This window comes from Crotalus tigris, unplaced genomic scaffold (genome assembly GCF_016545835.1).
Source record: "Crotalus tigris isolate CLP2741 ecotype Arizona unplaced genomic scaffold, ASM1654583v1 scf7180000018124.1459596, whole genome shotgun sequence".
NCBI classification, from domain to species: Eukaryota; Metazoa; Chordata; class Lepidosauria; order Squamata; family Viperidae; genus Crotalus; species Crotalus tigris.
Window position 1 is genome coordinate 1,282,216 of NW_024096836.1, and position 20,646 is coordinate 1,302,861.

The 20,646-nt window shown below is 37.5% G+C and overlaps 1 protein-coding gene across 1 annotated transcript; it reads right to left on the reverse strand.

The window, feature by feature from the left end:
* Positions 1-289: 289 nt before the first annotated feature.
* Positions 290-12,503, reverse strand: LOC120310125 (PSMC3 interacting protein). Its single transcript, XM_039348191.1, has 8 exons — positions 12,437-12,503; positions 11,541-11,644; positions 10,929-11,018; positions 8,736-8,847; positions 8,427-8,572; positions 7,546-7,599; positions 783-842; positions 290-614 (listed from the first exon to the last, which is right to left on the reverse strand). The coding sequence occupies exons 1-8, from the start codon at positions 12,471-12,473 to the stop codon at positions 558-560; spliced, it is 660 nt and encodes a 219-aa protein (XP_039204125.1). The 5' UTR covers positions 12,474-12,503; the 3' UTR covers positions 290-557.
* Between the last annotated feature and the right edge of the window lie 8,143 nt (positions 12,504-20,646).

A 20,646-nucleotide genomic window follows, 5' to 3' on the forward strand; every position in this document is an offset into this window, starting at 1 on the left:
CAAGGTATATAATTTTTCTTCTATATAACAAAGAAGTAAACCCAGTTGTTCTCCCTCCCACAATTGCCCAATTAGCTTGGAGAAAATTTATTAAATTTGTTTGCATCTCTCAAGATGACTTTCATAGCATAAAGCAAAGCATGATGGCTAAGTAACAACTGACATTAAAATTTTCCTAATCTTTGGTGGCATAATTAGCTCACTCTAATTATCAACACTATTAGTGTTGGTATAATGGCATAATATGCTATTGATACAATATGCAGGCCGATTACAGAGAAAACAATACTATCAGAAATTCAAATATTTATTTTGAACCCTTTCCCAGATTTTCTCAAGTGCTTACTAAAATTTTGTTCTAACTACTTTAAGAATAAAACAAACTGATTAGGAAGTCCTATGGTGAAATACTAGAAAAAAACTAAACAATGTAATGTGAGGTGTGCTTATCCCCAATGTATGCAAATATTTTTAGATTTTAAAAATCAGAGCAACATAGAATATGAGAAACTGAAACTTGAATGCTTAGATTTTAGTTACGCAGATGAGATCTTGGTTCACACAGAGGGTACAGTAACATTGAAATCTTCATCTGTCTCAATGCCAACTTCCTCCTGAACAAGAAACAACACATATTCTTTTAAGGTGTAATAAATGAAAATAAGAGCATTCTGCAGACAATACCTGGCCCAGTAGTTGAACTGATCCACACTTGAAACTGACCAAGAAATGCCTGCTTATAAGCTTGTGATTCTCAATATCAGTTTACATGTAATACTCACAAAGAACTGTTTCTTGCTTTTTGGGTAACCTTCAAGGATTGCATCAAGTAATTCCGTTGCCTGTAGAGAAAGTTATGTCATACGTTTAGTTGCCATCCTTTCTACTAAAGGATTGGCAGGCAGAAATAACAACAAAGAAGATCTGGTCATTATAGAAGAAAATACCTGAATTTGTCTAATTACAGTAGTTAAAACATGGTTGGTAAGCAATAGGAAAGTTATTCCCTAAATCTCCTGAAAACAATTTTTCAGAATAACATAAATCATAATAAAGACAAAAATCACTTTTCAAAATCTATAAGTCTATATATCAGAGGTGTCAAATTCGCAATTTCACATGATATGTTGCGGCATCACGACTTTTTTTCCATTGCCAGCAATAGGGTGAGCGCGGTTTCACCATGACACATCCGGCCCGGGGGCCGGCAGTTTGACATCCCTGCTATAGATCTATATAAGTCATATCTATAAGTCATAACACTATCGTTTTACTTAAATACATATCAAAAAGAAATAAAAACTTGATAAATTGAAAGACAAAAAGGACAAGTTTAAAAAGTGGAAAGAGGGGCACATAACTAAGGCAGAATATCAGCAAATAGGCCAAGCCTGTAAAGATGAAATGAGGAAAGCTAAGGTTCAAAATGAACTCAGGTTTGCGACAAAAGTAAAAAATAACAAAAAAAGCTTCTTTCAACATGTAAAAAACAAGAAAAAGTTAAGGAAATGATTGATCCATTAGTGGGAGAAAGTTGCGAGAAGGTGACAAGCAACAGGGAGAAAGCAGAACTAAGAAAGCAGGGCAACTAAGGCAGTGGTTCTCAAACTTTTTAATGCAACGACTCCCAACCGGTCGTAAGTCGAGGACTAAACCGGTCGTAAGTCGAGGACTTTCCCTGCCCGGGAGCGTCGCGCATGCATGGTGCCGCCCCCTGCGCCGGCCAAGGCGTAGCTGGCAAGCGGCAGAGACGGAGCAGGCTGACCACTGGCTGGGCCACCAGCTGGCCCAGCCCAAGGAAGGTAAGGCACCCGGCGGAAAAGGGGAAAAAAATGGCGGACAGCCTTGCTTGGTGACCCCCGTGAAATGGTCGATCGACCCCAAATGGCGTCGGGACCCATAGGTTGAGAACCGCTGAACTAAGGTGATCAAAGGCCTGGAGACTAAAACATATGAAGAACGGCTGTAGGACTTGGGTTTGGCTAATTTAAACAGAAGAAGAAATAGGGGCAACATGATAGTAGTATTCCAGTATTTGAGGGGCTGCCACAAAGAAGAGGGCATCAAACTATTCTCCAAAGCACCAGAGGGCAAGACAAGAAACAATGGTTGGAAACTGACCAAAGAGAGAAGCAACCTGGAATTAAGGAGAAACTTCCTGGCAGTGAGGACAATTAACCAGTGGAACAGCTTGCCTCCAGAAATTGTGGGCGCTCCATCACGGAGATTTTTAAGAAGAGGCTAGACAGGCACTTGTCTGAGATGGTATTATAGGTTCTCCTGCTTGAGCAGGGGGCTGGACTAGAAGACCTCCAAGGTCCCTTCCAGCTTCTATTCTATTCTATTCCATTCCATTCTATTCAACTCGTTTTTTGCATCTGTTTTTACAAAGGGAAAAAACAGTCCAACCTACTGTAAAAAAAAATAGAAACACAAATTAAAATAGGCAAGAAAATGGTAAATGAGCACCTGTCCACCCTAGGCAAGTTCAAATCATCAGGACCAGATGGATTACACGCCAAGGTTCTAAAGGAACTGGCAGATGTGATTTCAGAACCACTGAACTATATTTTTCAAAGATCCTGGAGCATTGGGGAACTACCAGAGGACTGGAAAAGAGCTGATGTAATTCCCATCTTTAAAATGGGGAAAAAATGGATCCAGGAAACTACAGACCTATCAGCCTGACCTCAATACCTGGGAAGTTTCTGGAAAAGATAAGCAACGAATCAGCGGACACCTAAGGACAAACAAAGTCATTACCAAAAGTCAACATGTGTTTGTCAAAAACAGATCATGCCGACTTCCTGTTTGCCATCGCGAGTTCCGTCTTTCACGTCCAAATTTGTCTCTCTGGGGGACCCTGGAAAGGATTGAAAATCGCCCTGTAGGGGCAACGAGCAAAGAGGGGACCCCCACTTGATCATGGGAGGGCAGCAGCCCTTCCATTTGATCCGGGGCAGCCCTCCAAACTGGTGAGGGAAAGACTGGCCATAGCAATATGGCTCGTCACTAAGCTGCTGACAACTGAAGTCAAAGCACCTTTAAAGCAACACGGATGAAACTGGGTGAGATCTGATCTTCTCTTTAAGACTTTAAATATCTTTTCTTGTAAAAGCTGCCCAAAGTATTTTTCCCCCTGTGAGGAGAGAGGGAAGGGAACTTTTACCCCACCCACTTAATAAAAGCAGCGGCTAATTACCCAGGGGAATCAGAGCAACTATAAGAACAATTTTAATCTAATTGGATGTATATGCTTTTGAATCTTGGGGACTAAAAGTTTTCTTATTCTTACTGGAGACATTTGTTTTTATCTAAAAAAAAAAGAAATAAAACTTGAAAAACTATCATAAAAACTTTGAACTTAAAAAGCTTTAAACAGCATCGGTGACATCTTGTGGCAAAGTATAGTATTACAACTTGTTATTGCCTAAAAGAGACTTCGCTTGAAGCCCAGACTCTAGAAAAAACAGATACCTTTGACCTTGACAGATACCGCCTGTGAAAAACTCAGCTGTAAAGAATGAACTTCTGGGCAGAATATCTGGCCTGTTTGAATTATGAATATAAAACCTTTACTGATTTTCAGAATTATATGTGGGGAATTGCTTTCCTATTTCTTTACACGAGAAGCATCTGTCATTACACGAGATGATGGAATATCTTGGACTATAAATTCTTACCTGGCAAACAATTCCCACTATAAAGACTAACTACAACACGTGAAATAGATGTCCCATACCCAGTTATAAAAAACAAACTATTTTTAATGTTTGATTTTAAAGTCTTCAACTTAACACATTACCAAGAGAATATGGATGAAGATCAGAAAAAAATCCTTTCTATGTTGAAATCAATATACGAAACCATTCTTTCAGCTTATGACAAAATAAGAGGCAACATAAAGGAACAATATGCCAGCTTAGATATACAAACCCAGATTTTGATTACAACCAAAGAACTAACAATGCAGAAAATAACAGAAGAAGTAGAACAACTAACCACTAAGACAGAGGGCTCAACTGACCAACACATCCAGCCAACGGAAAAATCAGAAAAGGGAGTGATAACACTGAAAATGGAAAAGACTTTTTATATAAATCAGAAGAAATTAGAGGAGAAGGAAGAAGAACAGATTGAATGGAAGATAAACCTATCAGGACAATTGTAGGAAATTAAAGAAATAGGGAGGCGATCTAATAAATACAAATGGGCTAGTTCTTTCAAAAAATTGTAATCAAATGGTCTTACTTATTTCAAAAAAATATATATAATAATATAGGGAGAACTGTTTGATGATTCAAAAGTACAGACATGGAAGGTTAGTTGGCAAAGGAAGAAAGTTAGAGTAAGGTTGAAGGAAGCTAGGGTTTTGATTTATTAGAGGGATTTCATATTATTGATTAGAGGGTTGAATATGGTGGAAAATAGATAATTTTTAGAAAATAAAGTAACTTTATAATTGAATAGGTAAGATGTGTAACAAGACTGATAGACTTTTGGTTTAATATAGTGGAAAATAGGTAACTTTTAGAAAACAGAATAAGACTATATGCAAATAGATAAGAAGTATATTTAGAATATTAGATTTTGTTATGAAAAGGGAAAAGGAAGAAGTTGAGATAAGGGAAACTTTGGTTATCTAAAGCTTAGAAATTATAAACACCAAATGTTAATTTGAATATTGATGGGAAATTAAAGCTTGGGAAAAAAGCAATAACAGGACATTGATTATATACAAGGATTGAATGCAAACACAATTAAGATATGTATAAGCTAAAAATTATTGATAAATGTAACAAAGATGGTTTTACTTAGTTGATAATAATAATAATAATAACAACTATATTAGCTAATATGAGATAGTAGATATTAAGGGGAAAAGAGAGGAAATATCTGATGTTGTAACTTGAGATTTGTACTAAAGATTTATGTATGTTATTGAATTATTGATTAACCCATCACGTTGTTTTTTAAATACTTAATTGTAAAGTTAGAAAACTAATAAAATATTATCAAAAAACAAAAAACAAAACAGATCATGCCAGACAAATCTTATTGCATTATTTGACAAGGTGACAAAATCAGAGGACTAGAGGAATGCTGTGGATATAATTTACTTGGACTTCAGTAAGGCTGACCGGCTGTACTCAGCGTGTAGTCCTCAATGGAACCGCATCTACATGGAGGGAAGTGTATAGTGGGGTGCCCCAGGACTCTGTTCTCGGCCCAGTACTCTTTAACATCTTCATCAACAATTTGGATGAGGGAATAGATGGGGAACTCATCAAATCTGCAGACGACACCAAGCTGGCAGGAATAGCCAACACTCCAGAAGATAGGCTTAAGATACAGAAGGATCTGGACAGATTTATATATTGAGTGCTATCTAACAAAATGAAATTCAGTGGTGAAAAAAGTAAGGTTCTGCATTTAGGAAAGAAAAACCAAATGCACAGGTATAATATATATGGCGAGCCTTTTAGAGATCGAGTGCCCAAACTGCAACCCAAAACCCACTTATTTATCGCCGGGTGCCAGATGGGTGTAGCCCACTGGATGGGTGTGGCTGTGGTGGTCATGGCAGATTGAGTGGGTGTGGCCAATGTGGGTGTGATCGCCTCGATGTTGCTCATGGGGAAGGACATCTGTGGGAGCTGGGTGGGGTTGGGGGAAATCCAGGGGGTCTGTGGCAGGTGGGGAGATGGGCAGGAGGCTCGTCCTGAGGGGTGAGGCAAGGCAAGGCAGGGCAGGGGTGCCACTGTCACAGGGAAACATGAGGCAGGGGCCGGGGTGGCTGCTCCCTGACACCATCGGCCCCTGCACACAGAGGCCAGCAAGCACATGGGTGCTGGGATGCATCTGGCCATGTGGGACCTCGGCCAGTTAGCGGGCGGCTGGTTGAAGAGGGACGGTTGCTATCTCTGGGGCATGGCGCGCGCGCCCACAGAGAGAGCTTTGAGTGCCGCCTCTGGCACGTGTGCCATGGGTTCGCCACCACTGATATAGGTGATACCCTGCTCCATTATAGTAACTGTGAGAGGGATCTCAGAGTCCTAGTGGACAATCACTTAAATATGAGCCAGCAGTGTGCTGCAGCTGCCAAAAAAGCCAACACAGTGCTAGGCTGCATTAACAGAGAATTAGAATCAAGATCACATGAAGTGTTAATATCTTTACAATGCCTTGGTAAGGTCACACTTGGAATACTGCATCCAGTTTTAGTCACTATGATGTAAAAAAGATGTTGAGACTCTAGAAAGAGTACAAAGAAGAGCAACAAAAATGATTAGGGGACTGGAGGCTAAAACATATAAGGAACAATTGCTGGAATTGGGTATGTCTAGTTTAACGAAGAGAAGGACAAGGGGGGACATGATAGCAATGTTCCAATATCTCAGGGGCTGCCACAAAGATGAGGGAGTCAAGCTATTTTCCAAGGCGCCTGAAGGCAGGACAAGAAGCAACAGATGGAAACTAATCAAGGAGAGAAGCAACCTAGAACTAAGGAGAAACTTCCTGACAGTTAGAACAATTAACCAGTGGAACAACCTGTCTCCAGAAGCAGTGAATGCTCCAACACTGGAAGTTTTTAAGAAGAGACTGGACAGCCATTTATCTGAAATGGTATAGGGTTTCCTGCCTGAGCAGGGGGTTGGACTAGATGACCTCCAAGGTCCCTATCAAATTATTATTATTATTGTTGTTGTTGTTGTGAAAAAAAGAAACAGTCACTTCTATCTTAAGGAGATACAAAATTTCATATTAAATTCTTATTAAAAAGAAAAATTGGAAATTTGTTAAAAAACAAAAAAATTGATTTAAGAAAAATAACTGAAGTATTTTTCACAATTATTTGTTGCTTTGCTACCTTTTCAATAATGCCATTTCCTATTTTTTTTTATAATTGAGCCAAAAGGTCAAGTGTTTGGTTTCCAAGAATTTTGAGGTCTAACAATTTACACAAAATGAAGGTGGAGTTCTTAGAGCACACATAACGTTCCACATTGCTACATTTTTCACCAGCTGAAGCTTTTGGTTATTTTTTAAGGGCAGCCCCATGTACAATGTGTTACAATAATCCATTCAGGAGGACAATGAGTGATTGAGACTATATCAATCATTCTTTCCATTATCTAGAAATGAATAGCTCATGTCTTAGAAAACATCCAAGCAAAGAAAGTTATATTCTATTTTCAACTAACTTGTACATATTTTAATCTTGTACTTTATATTTTAAATTTTATGTCATAGTATGTCTTATTTAATTTTGATGCTTCTGACATGAATAGGAAAATAATTTTCAACACAAAGAGAAGAAGAATGCACCATTTAGTTTACTAGATAATAGGCAGGAATCCCTGCATTCAATAACGAGATTAAATTTTGTATGCATAGTGAGTCTGTAGCTGTATACGGTAAGTCATTAGTTGAATCTTTTACATTTGAAAATATAGGATATTTAGAATGTATTTTGTTGGTTTCCTAGATACACACTCAATACAATTATATCATTTTTAAACCATAAATAATTATGTCTCTTACCATTCTCTTGCGGCGACGCCATTCTCTGCAATACAGCTTTTTCTCATTGCACACCTACAATCAATAAAACCAAAGCAATTCTGTTTTCATGTCCAATGAAACAGCTCAGACTACAGCCAGCTTTGATATAGGAACCAAAGTTGCAGCATCCAAAACTGAGTGTTAACAAACTGCCAGCAAGAAAAGAGCCTTAAAAGAGAATTCATGTTTATCCCCATTTAATGCCAATTAGAATTAGATTTTAATTAGACAATTAGATTTTCACTGTTCTTGATGTACACCAGGTTATGGGAGTTCCCCAGAATTATTAGCAAATAAATATTTACAATGTTCCAAGTTTCTGTACAATTTATTGGCTAATTACCTGTGCCGTAAACTAAACTTAATGAGCATCATATTAGAGTACTATGAAATTTGATATAGTCTTCTACATATTAAGCTTGATGTTACCCTACACTAGGGGTAGGCAACCTCGGCTTTTATGACTCATGGACTTCAACTCAGGAATTCTGAGAGCCGAGGTTGCCTACCCCTGCCCTACACCTACTTAATGCTTCTGTCTTTCTTTTAGATTTTTATATATACTTTCTTTTTTATATCTTTTAGCTTTTCCTATTTTTTTAATCTGTATTTTTAACTGAGTGTACCTCACTCTCCATATGCTGATCTATTACTATAATAAAGATTTGATTATTAGCAAATGTGTTTTGGAGTCTTGGGACTCTTCGCTCTCTGATGCTTCACTTAATTTTGAAACACTCTTGAACCTCCACAGCCCTTATATATAGTTGGTATAGGAGGATAGCAGGGCAACCAGAATGGGCAGCCTGAGCATCCCATTCTTTGCCACTGGAGCTTTGTTACCTTAGCAGTTTTGTTACCTTTTCTTTCTCCTCAGGGGTCACATAATTGGCAGCAGATTTAATTCGTTCCAGTTTCTCCGTATAATTGGCACAGTCTTTTTTTAACTCTTCAATTTCTTTAGCCATCTCTGGGGTTGTCCTAGAGCCCTTCAGTTCTTTCAGTTCTGGAATGGAATTATTAGTTACAATAGCTGAGAAGGCGCTTGTCAGTGGGACAGGCATTCAAGCTGCAGCTCAGATGCAGTCCCCAAAGGTTCCATGCCATTCAAGCATTCAATTGCACAGGTATTTACACTCAACACATTGATTTAACCATCCTGAACATACCTGATTCCATGTGACGACAGTTCTGTTGCAGTGTCTGAATTTTGCAAGACAGTTCTGAAATCTCATTGTCCAAGCCCTTGAGTTCTGATTCACACATATTACCAAAACGATTCTGGAAAAACATGTATAGAACAGAGCATTAATCTAAGATGACCAGCAGGATGTATATTTTCTATTATGATGTCATGGAATAAACCACATTCCAAGCAATCAACATGTTTTTGTGAAAACAAAACTCTCATTGCATATCTTTGTACTATCCTTATGGTATGTTCAGCCAAAGCACTTCTCTTCCAAAACAATCATTATCAATTTGCAAATAAATAATTTTCAGCTGGGAAGCAATTTGCTTATTTAATAAAAGTGTAAAACAGCATCTCCAAGCTTGTTTCTCTGGTGCTTAAAAAAACTGATGCAACAGTATAAAACTATTTGTCCTGTAATATTAAGTTTCAAATTAATTTATATAAGAAAATTCGGCCATCTGCTCATCTAGTTCAGTATTCTGTCAAATGTTGGCTAAATGGATTCATCTGGGAAGCTCACATGCCTTTACTAGAGAGTGATAACTTCCCACTTTAGTTTCCTGGTAACCAATATTTTTCATTTATGTAGTTCTTTTGTTAGATTTCTATCCCACCTTTCTTCAGAAATTCAGAATGCATGAAGAATGATGGCATTCCCTCAATTTACCCCTGCAAAGAACAGCTCCATGAGATTGGTTGGCAGAGACAGTGACTGGCCCAAAGTCATTTGGGGGATAAGAAGGGATGTGAATGTGGGTTTCCTATGTCCCAGGCGAACACCACAGCATGCATTCAGCTATGCATTAACAACCAGAGCTGTCTAGATCAGGGGTCCCCAACCCTTGGGTGATGGCCTATTTGCAACCAGATCAGGGACCGGTGCACCTGCAGCTTGATTCATGCAAGCAGGGGGCCAGTGCACACACTCATGTGCAACTCAACCTGCGCAAACAGCGGGCCAGTGCACACGTGCATGCACATGAAGCTCAACTTGCAGTCAAGTTGCATGTGCCTGTGTGCACGCGTGCTGGCCTGCTGCTTGCATGGCCTGGTTCCCCTCCCCCCCAGCCAGGCTGCCAAGCCAGAAAGGTAATAATTTAATAGTTAAACAGTTTATATAATGATGTGATGTAATGTAATATAAGGTGGATGATGCAATGATAGGAATGACTCAGCAGGGACTCTTTCTGTGTCTGTATCCTTTAAGAGCCTGAGTATAAAAGGGAAGGTTTTGCTGGAGTGTCTCTCTCTTTCTCTCTCTTGTCCATTTCCTGCTGTAATTGCTGTGTGTTGGAGTTTGCTGTATTATCATTTTGTTCCTGGTGTACATTGTAGATAGTGTATGATAAACCACCATTTAATACAAACCACTGTTTACTGTATGTAGTCCTGGGTTATCTCAGCACAATAAGACTGCATGCTCTGACACCTATGTCCCAGGTGAACACTACGGCATACATTCAGCCATGCATTAACAACCAGAGCTGTCTAGATCAGGGGTCCCCAACCCCCGGGCAATGGCCTATTTGCCACCAGGCCATGGGCTGGTGCACCCGCAGCTTGATTCACACTAGCAGCGGGCCAGTGCACACGCACATGTGCAATTCAACCTGCACAAGCAGCAGGGCGGTGCACATGTGCATGCACATGCAGCTTAACTTGCAGTCAAGCTGCACGTGCATGTGTGCGCGCGCTAGCCTGCTGCTTGCATGGCCTGATTTCCCTCTCCCCCCCAGCCAGGCTGCCAAGCCACAAAGGTTGGGGATCACTGGTCTAGATCCATCTTATGTACCAGCTTATTATACATCTTCCTGTTTGCTATTCCTGCTGGTGTTCAGATATCCAGACAGACGCCCAAACAAATGCTTAATGTAGCTAACCAATAAGACAAACTGAGATCAGAAGTTAATTCTAACTTGTAGAAGTGTTGGGCTGGCATCAGAGTCTTTTAAGTTACTAAAAGACTCTGGAAAAGAGAAGTTAAAGATGTGTAACAGCTGATATATAAGATGGATCTAGACAGCTCTGGTTGTTGATATTGGTTATTGATTTTAGAAAAGTACATGGATGTTGTCAGTCCTGAAACAGTCTGAATTAGTTATCTTGCTTTTTTCCCTGGGGTAGTAAAGTTAAATTTAAGTTTCACAGAAACAGTATGGCATTTTACCTGATCTGGAAAATAAATCTTTTGCTTCCCATAAACCTTCTCGTTGATCTTCCCTTGCTGAGCCAGCTGCTCTAGTGCCTTCACTACAGCCTAAATCAAACAGAAAACAAGAAGATGCAGAATGAGAAGAATTCACAACAAAATAGAGGACTGAAATAAAAACTGCAAATTGTTTCAACATCAAAAGAGAATGAAAATTTGACAGAAAATTCTTTACTATAGGAGAACTGAGCACAATTGTTGAAAATGCACATGGCATTTTCAGAAGAAATCTGCCAACTCAGGTAATGGAGGTAGTTGGGAGTTAGTGTCAATATGTGAATGCATCAGCTTAAAGTGTAACATGGTGCACAACATAGTACAAATAAAAACTGATACCATAAGCAGAAAAACAATGGTATTTCTTAACCAATCTGTTTCTTCAAGGATGGCTCATATCATGAACATTATGAACATTCATTATTCTTCTAGATTAGGTTTATGCTAAAATATTAAATTAATTTGCAGAATTTAAAAGATACGTAGCATACATTTGGAAAGTGAAGCGCAATACAATTTTGACCACTGGAGATAATACAAGTCCCACAGTGCATGTCTGACACCTTGTCTTACCGTCTTGCCCAATCCATGTTGTTGCTGTAAGTTGCTAAAGACATCCTGAGCACTATGAGGCCGGTTCTGCTCCTGAAGATAACGTAGCAGAATGGCAGCACATTCTCCAAATCAAAAAGGGAAAAAGAAAATTATAATGACAAACTAGCATATGAGGAAATCCCAGAAGGAAATAGTGTCTTTTCTTATAAATAGTTTAATATCTGGAGGATGAATAACAGATATTCTCCATATATTAAAAAAATTGTAAGGGTTAGAGTTATTGCTTACTGCAAAGCTACTAAACACCATGCAGCTTTGTCAATATTCCATCAATTATTATGGTAGAGATTATGGTAGATAATATCTTACAATTATATCTTGTGTTATTTAGATTACAGTAGTGAATTCATTCATAGACTAGTGGCTAATGATAAGTATAAAAAAATAGTAATTTTTTTCTTTTTCTTCTTAGTTTGCATTTTTAGATGGCTTTTTTATTTCTTTTTTAAAAGAGTAAACACTGTTTTATTACAAAATAAATACACATCACAAAAAGGGGGAAAAAACACGTTCCACTGTAGCTTTCTCTATTTGGCACGTTCCCCCTCCATCCTCCAAACCAGCAACACTTCCACACTTTTCCTGGCGATGGTGAGAAGTGTAAAATACCACATTTGGAAGGTGTCCGATTGGGGCATTGTAAAAAAAGAAAGGGAATGCGAAGATCCTACATTCTACATCCTATAGTTGAGTTCGTTCACGATGGACTTTCAAATGCTGGAAATAAGAGTGATTTTTTTTAAAATAAAGGGAATTTCACGATAAGCACACTTTGCCTTGTACAGGAAAAGTGGAAGAAGACTACGGATCCACACAACAATCTAGATCTCTTTCCTCTTTGTTTTTCTAGTTACCATCAGATCCGTCGCGCTTCTTCCCTCCTCCACTCATCCTGATCAGGGCGGAGACTCCTATCGGAAGCGGAAGCTACTGCCTAAAACAGAGATCCCCCCCAAAAAATAGACATAAGAAGTCTATCGACTTCCGGGTTAAACTTTAACGTCATTTGGGATACGGTTGGGGATGCAAACCTGTCTTTTGCCATTTAAAACGTAATGCTGCTGAGAAGCAGCGACCAGTTCATCTCAGTCTCGGCTGGCGGGATTGAACACTGCCTTTGAACTCATAGGGACTATTAGAAAAAAAAAGAGCTAAGTACTGTAGATTTTCCTCTGCTGTTTTCTGAGAGGTAGTTGCGATGGAAGTTACTTCCTCTGTTTTTATTAAAAATCGGTGGCAGAAATGGCTAGGGATATTTATATTTATTATATTTTATTATTTTATAAATAACTCATGGTCTTGTGGAAAACTAAAGAGACTTTTACGAATTCCAGAAGGTTTAGCAGAGAGATTTATTGCGCAAGGTTCAGAAGCAGTTAAGACAAGCAGTTATGAACTCCGAGGGCGAGTTTAGGCTTCAGTTTTATACATTCCTTTTCTCAGGAACAAAGGAACACACATTAGTGATACACATTGTATTACATTAGGTTAGTTTCTCACAGGCGTACAATGGTCGGTTATGCTACATACATTGTTTCCAAGTGCAATACGCATTTGGTTAGTCACAGATTGCCAACACAGCTTTATTCCAGTAATTATGCAGATACATCATTTTAATGATTTTTCATTATTATTATTATTATTATTATTATTATTATTATTATTATTCCACATTATTCTACCTTAATGGGGCGAAAATGCCTACTATTCTTTCCTCCTATTTTCTATTTTCTTTACAACAACCCTGTAAGGTGGGTTGGGCTTAAGATAGGATTAGAAATCATGGTTTCCTGGTTTCTAGCCTGGTGCTTTATTCCTTCCACTTTTTCCAGCATGACAGACTTCTCAATGTGACTGGGTCTTCCCATGTATCAAGAAGCAATCAATCAGAATAGAGCTGGAAGGGAAGTCGTTTAGTCCAGAGCTCCCGAAACTTTTCGGCTTGGCATCCTGGAAGGAAAGGGAGCAGCAGGGAAATGTGCTCATGTTTAAGTGATCCTCAACTAGGACTTCAAGGTCCCTTTCACAGTTACTATTTTTGAGCCAGGTCTCACCTAATCTGTACTTGTACCTTTAGTTTTTCCTGCCTCGGTGTAAAACCTTACTTTTCTTCACATTAAAATATTTCTTTTATCTAAGCCATTTCAACTTTTTTATATTACTCAAGAAATAGAATAAAGAAGGGAAAAAGTATACTATATTATTTAAGAGATTCATCCCTCTTAGAATGATATATATAACCCAAGATATATATAGTCTTTTCTATTTCTTTAACTGTATTCAAACAAATGTTTCTTTTTTAAGTATTCTCTCTGGTAGGTCCCATCATCTATTTTTTTGATTTCCACTTTAGTCTTTTTCCTTTGCCCATTATCTATCTTGATCAATGTGTGTTGCTGAGTCAAAAGGTCTTTTCATATGTTCAGAAATGTTACTATAGATATAAAAAGTAAATCAGATGAAGTGTCTTTGTACAGAGCTTTTGTCTTTCCATGTTTGTTGAAAATCCTTTTCTTTTTCTTCTCTTATCATTTCCTTTCTCTCTAATGTTCCTGCAATCTCTACTGTCCATTTTATCCAATCTATTTTCTTGTCCTCAGATTTATTTTGTAGTCTTAAGGGATAAGTCGTTTTTTCCAATTCTTATAATTTTCTTTCCACTAGGATTAAATCATGTTTCCTTGTTTTGTTAAGTTCCATCTTTAATCTCTATTCTCTGTTTTATCTGCTCCTTCTCTGTTGTTGTTTTCTGAGAATTTTTTTGTTGTAGAGTTAACTTGGAAATAGATTGATTTATATTTTCAAAGCTATTTTGAATTTCTTTGTGGTTTAAAATCATTATTGTTTGAATTAGTTGCAGTACACTATATATCTCCTCCTGTGGAGTATTTATGTTTTCTTGATATGTTCTTTCTACATGTCTCTGATTTATGATGGCCAAGAATTTCAGTTTTTCTCTTCTTTTCTTTTCTCTGCAAATAGCTTTAGAATCCCGGTTAAATAGATATTTGTAATGCAAATAGTTCAAAAAAAGATTATTTATTTATTTTTGAAATTTATAATTCTCTCTTTGTCTACAGCCCAGATTATTGTCCTTTTTTGTCACAGCTGTTCATTGTTGTTAAAGCTTTGAGGGTCACAAACACAGATTAGCTTTTCATAGGTTTTGCCAAGTCTTATATGAAAGTCATAGTTGTCATAGTCTTCATCCACCACTAGATGTCAGCATCTATTTATTTTCCAATTTCCAAAATGAACAATTGTCTTTAGAATGAAAATCTTAACAATTCAACAATATTAGATTTATCCAGATTTAAGTTTTAAATTTCAGATTTTATATGATGATGATGATGATAAAGTTGGAAGGGACCTTTCAGGTCATCTAGTCTAACCTCCTGCTCAGGCAGGAAACTCTATACCAGTGGTTCTCAACCTTTTTAATGACGCAACCCCCAACTGGTCGTAAGTTGAGGACTACTCAACCGGTCGTAAGTCGAGGACTACTCAACTGGTGCAGCACCGTTTACAGAATGGGACTTTTGGCGGGCTCAGCAGGGCAAAGACAGCCTGGACAATTCCTATTGGCTTTTGAAAGCTTTTGAAAGCCAATAGAATTAGACTCTATTCAAAAGCCAATAGAATAAAAGGGAGTAGCACAGCTAAGGAAAAGGGGGGAAAATGGCAGACTGCATTGTTTGGTGACCCTCATGAAATGGTCATTTGACCCCAAATGGAGTCCCGACCCACAGGTTGAGAACCAGTGCTCTATACCATTTCGGACAAATGGCTGTCCAGTCTCTTCTTAAACACTTCCAGTGTTGGAGCATTCACCGCTTCTGGAGGCAGGTTGTTCCACTGATTAATTGTTCTAACTGTCAGGAAGTTTCTCCTTAGTTCTAGGTTGCTTCTCTCCTTGATTAGTTTCCATCCATTGCTTCTTGTTCTGCCTTCAGGCGCTTTGGAGAATAGTTTCACTCCCTCTTCTTTGTGGCAGCCCTTGAGATATTGGAACACTGCTATCATGTCCCCCCTTGTCCTTCTGTTCATTAAACTAGACATACCCAATTCAGGCAACCGTTCCTTATATGTTTTAGCCTCCAGATCTCTAAACATCTTTGTTGCTCTTCTCTGTACTCTTTCTAGAGTCTCAACATCTTTTTTACATCGTGGTAACCAAAACTGGATGCAGTATTCCAAGTACGGCCTTACCAAGGCATTGTAAAGTGGTATTAATACTTCACGTGATCTTGATTCTGTCCCTCTGTTAATGCAGCCTAGCACTGTGTTGGCTTTTTTGGCAGCTGCAGCACACTGCTGGCTCATATCTAAGTGATTGTCCACAAGGACTCCGAGATCCCTCTCACAATTTCTACTATTGAGCAAGGTACCACCTATACTATACTTGTACATTTGGTTTTTCTTGCCTAAATGTAGAATTTTACTTTTTTTCACCGTTGAATTTCATTTTGTTAGATAGCGCCCAGTGTTCCAATTTGTTCAAATCTTCCTGTATGTTAAGCCTATCTTCTGGAGTGTTGGCTATTCCTGCCAGCTTGGTGTCATCTGCAAATTTGATGAGTTCCCCATCTATCCCCTTGTCCAAATCGTTGATGAAGATGTTGAAGAGCACTGGGCCCAGAACAGAGCCCTGGGACACGCCACTACACACTTCCTTCCATGTAGATGCGGTTCCATTGAGCACTACACTCTGAGTACGGCCGGTCAGCCAGCTATGAATTCATCTGGTGGTGATGCTGTCTACCCCACATTTTTCTATCTTATCAAGTAGTAGGCTGTGATCTACTTTATCAAATGTCTTACTGAAGTCCAAGTAAATTATATCCACAGCATTCCTCTGGCCCACTAATTTTGTCACTTGATCAAAAAATGCAATACAATTTGTCTGGCATGATCTGTTTTTGACAAACCCATGTTGGCTTTTAGTAATGACTTTGTTTGCCTCTAGGTGTTTGCTGATTTGTTGTTTGATTATCTTTTCCAGATTTTTCCCAAGTATTGAGGTTAGGCTGATAGGTCTGTATTTCCTGGATCTATTTTTTCCCTTTTTTGAAGATGGGAACTACATCAGCTCTTTTACAGTCCTCTGGTAGTTCCCCAGTGCTGCAGGATCTTTGAAAAATATAGTTCAGTGGTTCTGAGATCACATCTTCCAGTTCCTTCAGAACCTTGGGTGTAATCCATCTGGTCCTGGTGATTTGAACTTGTCTAGGCTGGATCGGTGCTCACTTACCATTTTCTTTCCTATCTTGTGTTTCTAATCTATTTTTTATGGTACTGTTTTTGATAGGTTGGACTGTTTTTTCCCTTCATGTAAAGACAGATATGAAAAATGAGTTAAATAGTTCTGCTTTCTCCCTGTTGCTTGTCACCTTCTTGCCACTTTCCCCCACTAATGGACAAATCATTCCCTTAACTGTTTTCTTGTTTTTTACATATTGAAAGAAACTTTTTTTTGTTATTTTTGACGTTGGTCACAAGCCTTAGTTAATTTTGAGCCTTAGCTTTCATATATATCACTTCCGTATATTTTGATCCTCCATAAAAGATTAATTCGCCGCTTCCATTAGTATAAGGGTGGGACAGAAATCCCTCTCCTTCCCTTTTGGAGGAAATTTGCTTCTTGGGGATCTTTTTCGGGAAATTAAATATAGAATAGAAAAGAGAAGATCAAATTCCTCACTCAATTTCAAACATGCTGTTCACAGTTGTGCTGGTTAGTGCTTTTGGACTTTGGTTGAAAGTAGCTTGGGCTGGTTGCTGAAATACAGCCAGCCATTCTCCTATTGGTTTAGAAGGCTTTCCCCAAGTCAAACAGAATGACCATCGTCGTTCTAGAGTCACTGGGTCACCCTTCTTTGTCGCCTCTCCGGCGCGACTTAGACCCATTTAGGGTCCCCAGGCAGGACAAAATTAGCTGCGGGGGTGCGGAGAATCTGCAAGCCCGTGACTGGACACTACCGTACAAAACCGGAAGTCCTATAGTCATTTTCTGAAGATTTTCTAACTGTAAGTTTAAGTTAAAAACTTGTACATTTATCTTATCCAGATTATTATGAGCCAAGGTGGCACAGCAGTTAGAGTGCAGTACTGCAGGCCACTTTAGCTGACTGTGTTCAGCAGGTCAGCGGTTCAAATCTCACCGGCTCAAGGTTGACTCAGCCTTCCATCCTTCCGGGGTAGGTAAAATGAGGACCCAGATTGTTGGGGGCACTGTAAATATATATATATATATATATATATATATATATATATATATATATATATATATACATTGCTTACTGGTGTACACCGCTTAGAGAGTGCTTGCACTTAAAGCGGTATATAAGTCTCATAAATAAATAAAATAAATAAATATTTTTAGTCTCTTCATGGTTTCTTCTGGAATCTTCTTTATGTGAATCGATCGCAATATAGATTGCATTTTCTTCTGAAAGTTGTTAGCTTTTTCTCTCTGATATGCCAAGTTGGGGGCTTCATAGGCAGATTTTGGGAATGGTTTTTTACCACCTTTATCTAGGTATGAAGCACTCATTTTTGTTCCCACCCTCTATTATATTTCCCAGGTATACTATTTAAATTTAACATCATCTCATAAAGTTCTTATATTCTTTGTATATAGCCTTTATAGTCCAATAAGTTCCAAAATATAGGTCCACCACCAAAAGGAGTATTTTGTAACAGTTCTTCTGTCCAGGAATCCAAGAATTATCAATCAACTGATGTTTTTAATCCAAAATGTCCAACCACCCTACAATCAATCCATAAGTCTTCCCCAGGCAAAAGTAACCAAAACGCAGAAAGAGTTAAAGTTCAGTCGATGTTTGTAATCCAAGAAGGTCAACAAGTTTCAAAACTGTTTCACCATACAGAAAATAGCTCAAAATGTTTTTCTCTGTTGCTAGCCACAACTGACTATTCAGGGGAGTTTAAAATGTTGAAAGAATAACTTGATCCTAATTGGAATTCTATTTTTTTTTAAAGTTTGTGGACTAAAAGATCTTCTATGCTTATTGAAGATTGGGGTTTTTACTTATAAGAAAGAAGCAAAACTGAAAATATTATGAAAACTTTGGATTCAAAAGAAAATTTGTAAGGGTAGGAGTGATATCTTGTGGCTAAACCTGATACTACAATTTGTTATTGTCTAAAAGAGACTTGGCCAGCAGCCCAGACAAAGAGATAAGACTTATGCAACCTTGAGAGAAGCCCAGCTGTGTTCCTTATTCAGTGACAAAATCTTTTTTTTGCATTCTCTGATTGTAAAGCTTTTAACTTAATACATTACTAAGAAAATATGAAGATCAAGAACAGATTCTATCATCAAACTATTCTTACAGCTACTGATGAAATAAGAGGTTACAAAAAAGAACAAGATGTCAGTCCAGATATACAAACTCAAACTTTGATTACATCTGAAAAATCAACTACACAGAATATAATAGAAAAGGTGGAACAATTAAAGATTATGACAGAAGATTCAACTGATCAACAAATACAGTCAGTGGAAAACTCAGAAAAGGGACTGACAATATGGAAAAAGGAAAAGACTTTCTACATAAATCAGAAAGAACCTGAGGATCAAGAAGAACAGATTGAAGAGAAGATAAACAGTTCAGGACAACTATGTCAAAATGGAAAAATAAAGAGACTATTTGTTAGTCCTCTCAAAAAAAATAGTGACCAGATGGTTTTTTTCTACGTTAAACAATCTATATAACAATACAGGAAGATTTGTTTGATGACTCTAAAGCATAGACATGGAAGACAATTTGGCAAAGAAAGCAAGCTAGAATAAAACTGAAGAAAATTGGGGTTTTGACTTACTTGTGCAAATTAAAATAGAATATACCAAATAGATTTGTACTTTGATATATTATGAGCTAAGATAAAGAAAACTTTGGTTATTTATAACTTAGAAGTATAAATATTAATAGTTAAATTTCAACATTGATTTGCTTATAAAGGTTAAATGTAAAAGTAATTAAGATATATATAAGCTAAAAATCTATGAATGTAATAAATATTTTTACCTAGCAGTAATAATAAGAACTATTAGCTTAAATATGAGATAGTAGATATTAGGAGAAAAAGACAGGAAGTATTAAATGTTGAAATAGGAGGAATTTTGATTACTAAATTTAAGATATATGGAAATTACCAGAAAATAAGAATATTATATTGTATTACTAATTAGTTGATGTAAGATGGTAAGAACTCAAATAGATAAGACATGTATTCTGAACATTAGATCTTGTGATGAATTGTGATAAAGGGAATTGGGGTTATTTAAAATTTGGAAATTATAAATATCAAACGTGAAATATAAATATTAATGGAAACCAAAAATTGAGAAAAATTAATCAGGACATTGTCTAAAAAGATTGAATGTTAAAACAACTAGGATGTGTAAACTAAAAATTATTGATAAATGCAAGGTTATTTTTTATTTAATTGATATAAGAATTGTACTAATTTAAAGATGAGACAGTAAATACTAAGAGGAAAAGAGGGGAAACATTTAATGTAATAGTTTGAGATCTGTATTAAAGATATTTGTATGTTATGGAAATTGACCAACTCAGCCACCACGTTGCTTTTCCAATACTGAAATGTAAAACTAGAAAACTAATAAAATTTTCTTAGAAAAAAGACTGCAACTTTCAAATTAACTCCGGAGAGCCTGTCCTGCTCAAGATGGGATGCTCTGGGTTCAAAGGTTGAAAAAAAGCAGAGACTCAAAAGTAATGGTTCTCTGTTGGTGCCCCAACCCTGTGTGCGCTCACGGTATCCTGAAGGATGGCATAAGTAGCTGAACAGAAGAGCACTTGTGCTAGAAGGCAAAGAAACACTGAATATAGTTCCTCTTGGACTTCCATATTTTTATAAAGATAACTGTATTACACTGAGAGACAATAATTGTATGTTGAGAGACAATGGATGGTAAAACAATGGAAGAATATACATTTTAAAAAACGTTTCAAAAAGCAAACTTCTCCAAAAAAGGTGCATATACAAATAGCCAATGTAATGTGAACTTCAAATC

Excerpts from the sequence above, each read along its gene's own strand:
- LOC120310125 (XM_039348191.1), bottom strand. The coding sequence starts at position 12,473 with ATGAGTGGAGGAGGGAAGAAGCGCGACGGATCTGATG. Across the intron at positions 8,848-10,928 it reads AGATTTATTTTCCAGATCAG|AATCGTTTTGGTAATATGTG; the intron begins GTAAAATGCCAT and ends ATGTTTTTCCAG. Across the intron at positions 615-782 it reads AAAGCAAGAAACAGTTCTTT|GAGGAAGTTGGCATTGAGAC; the intron begins GTGAGTATTACA and ends TTTCTTGTTCAG.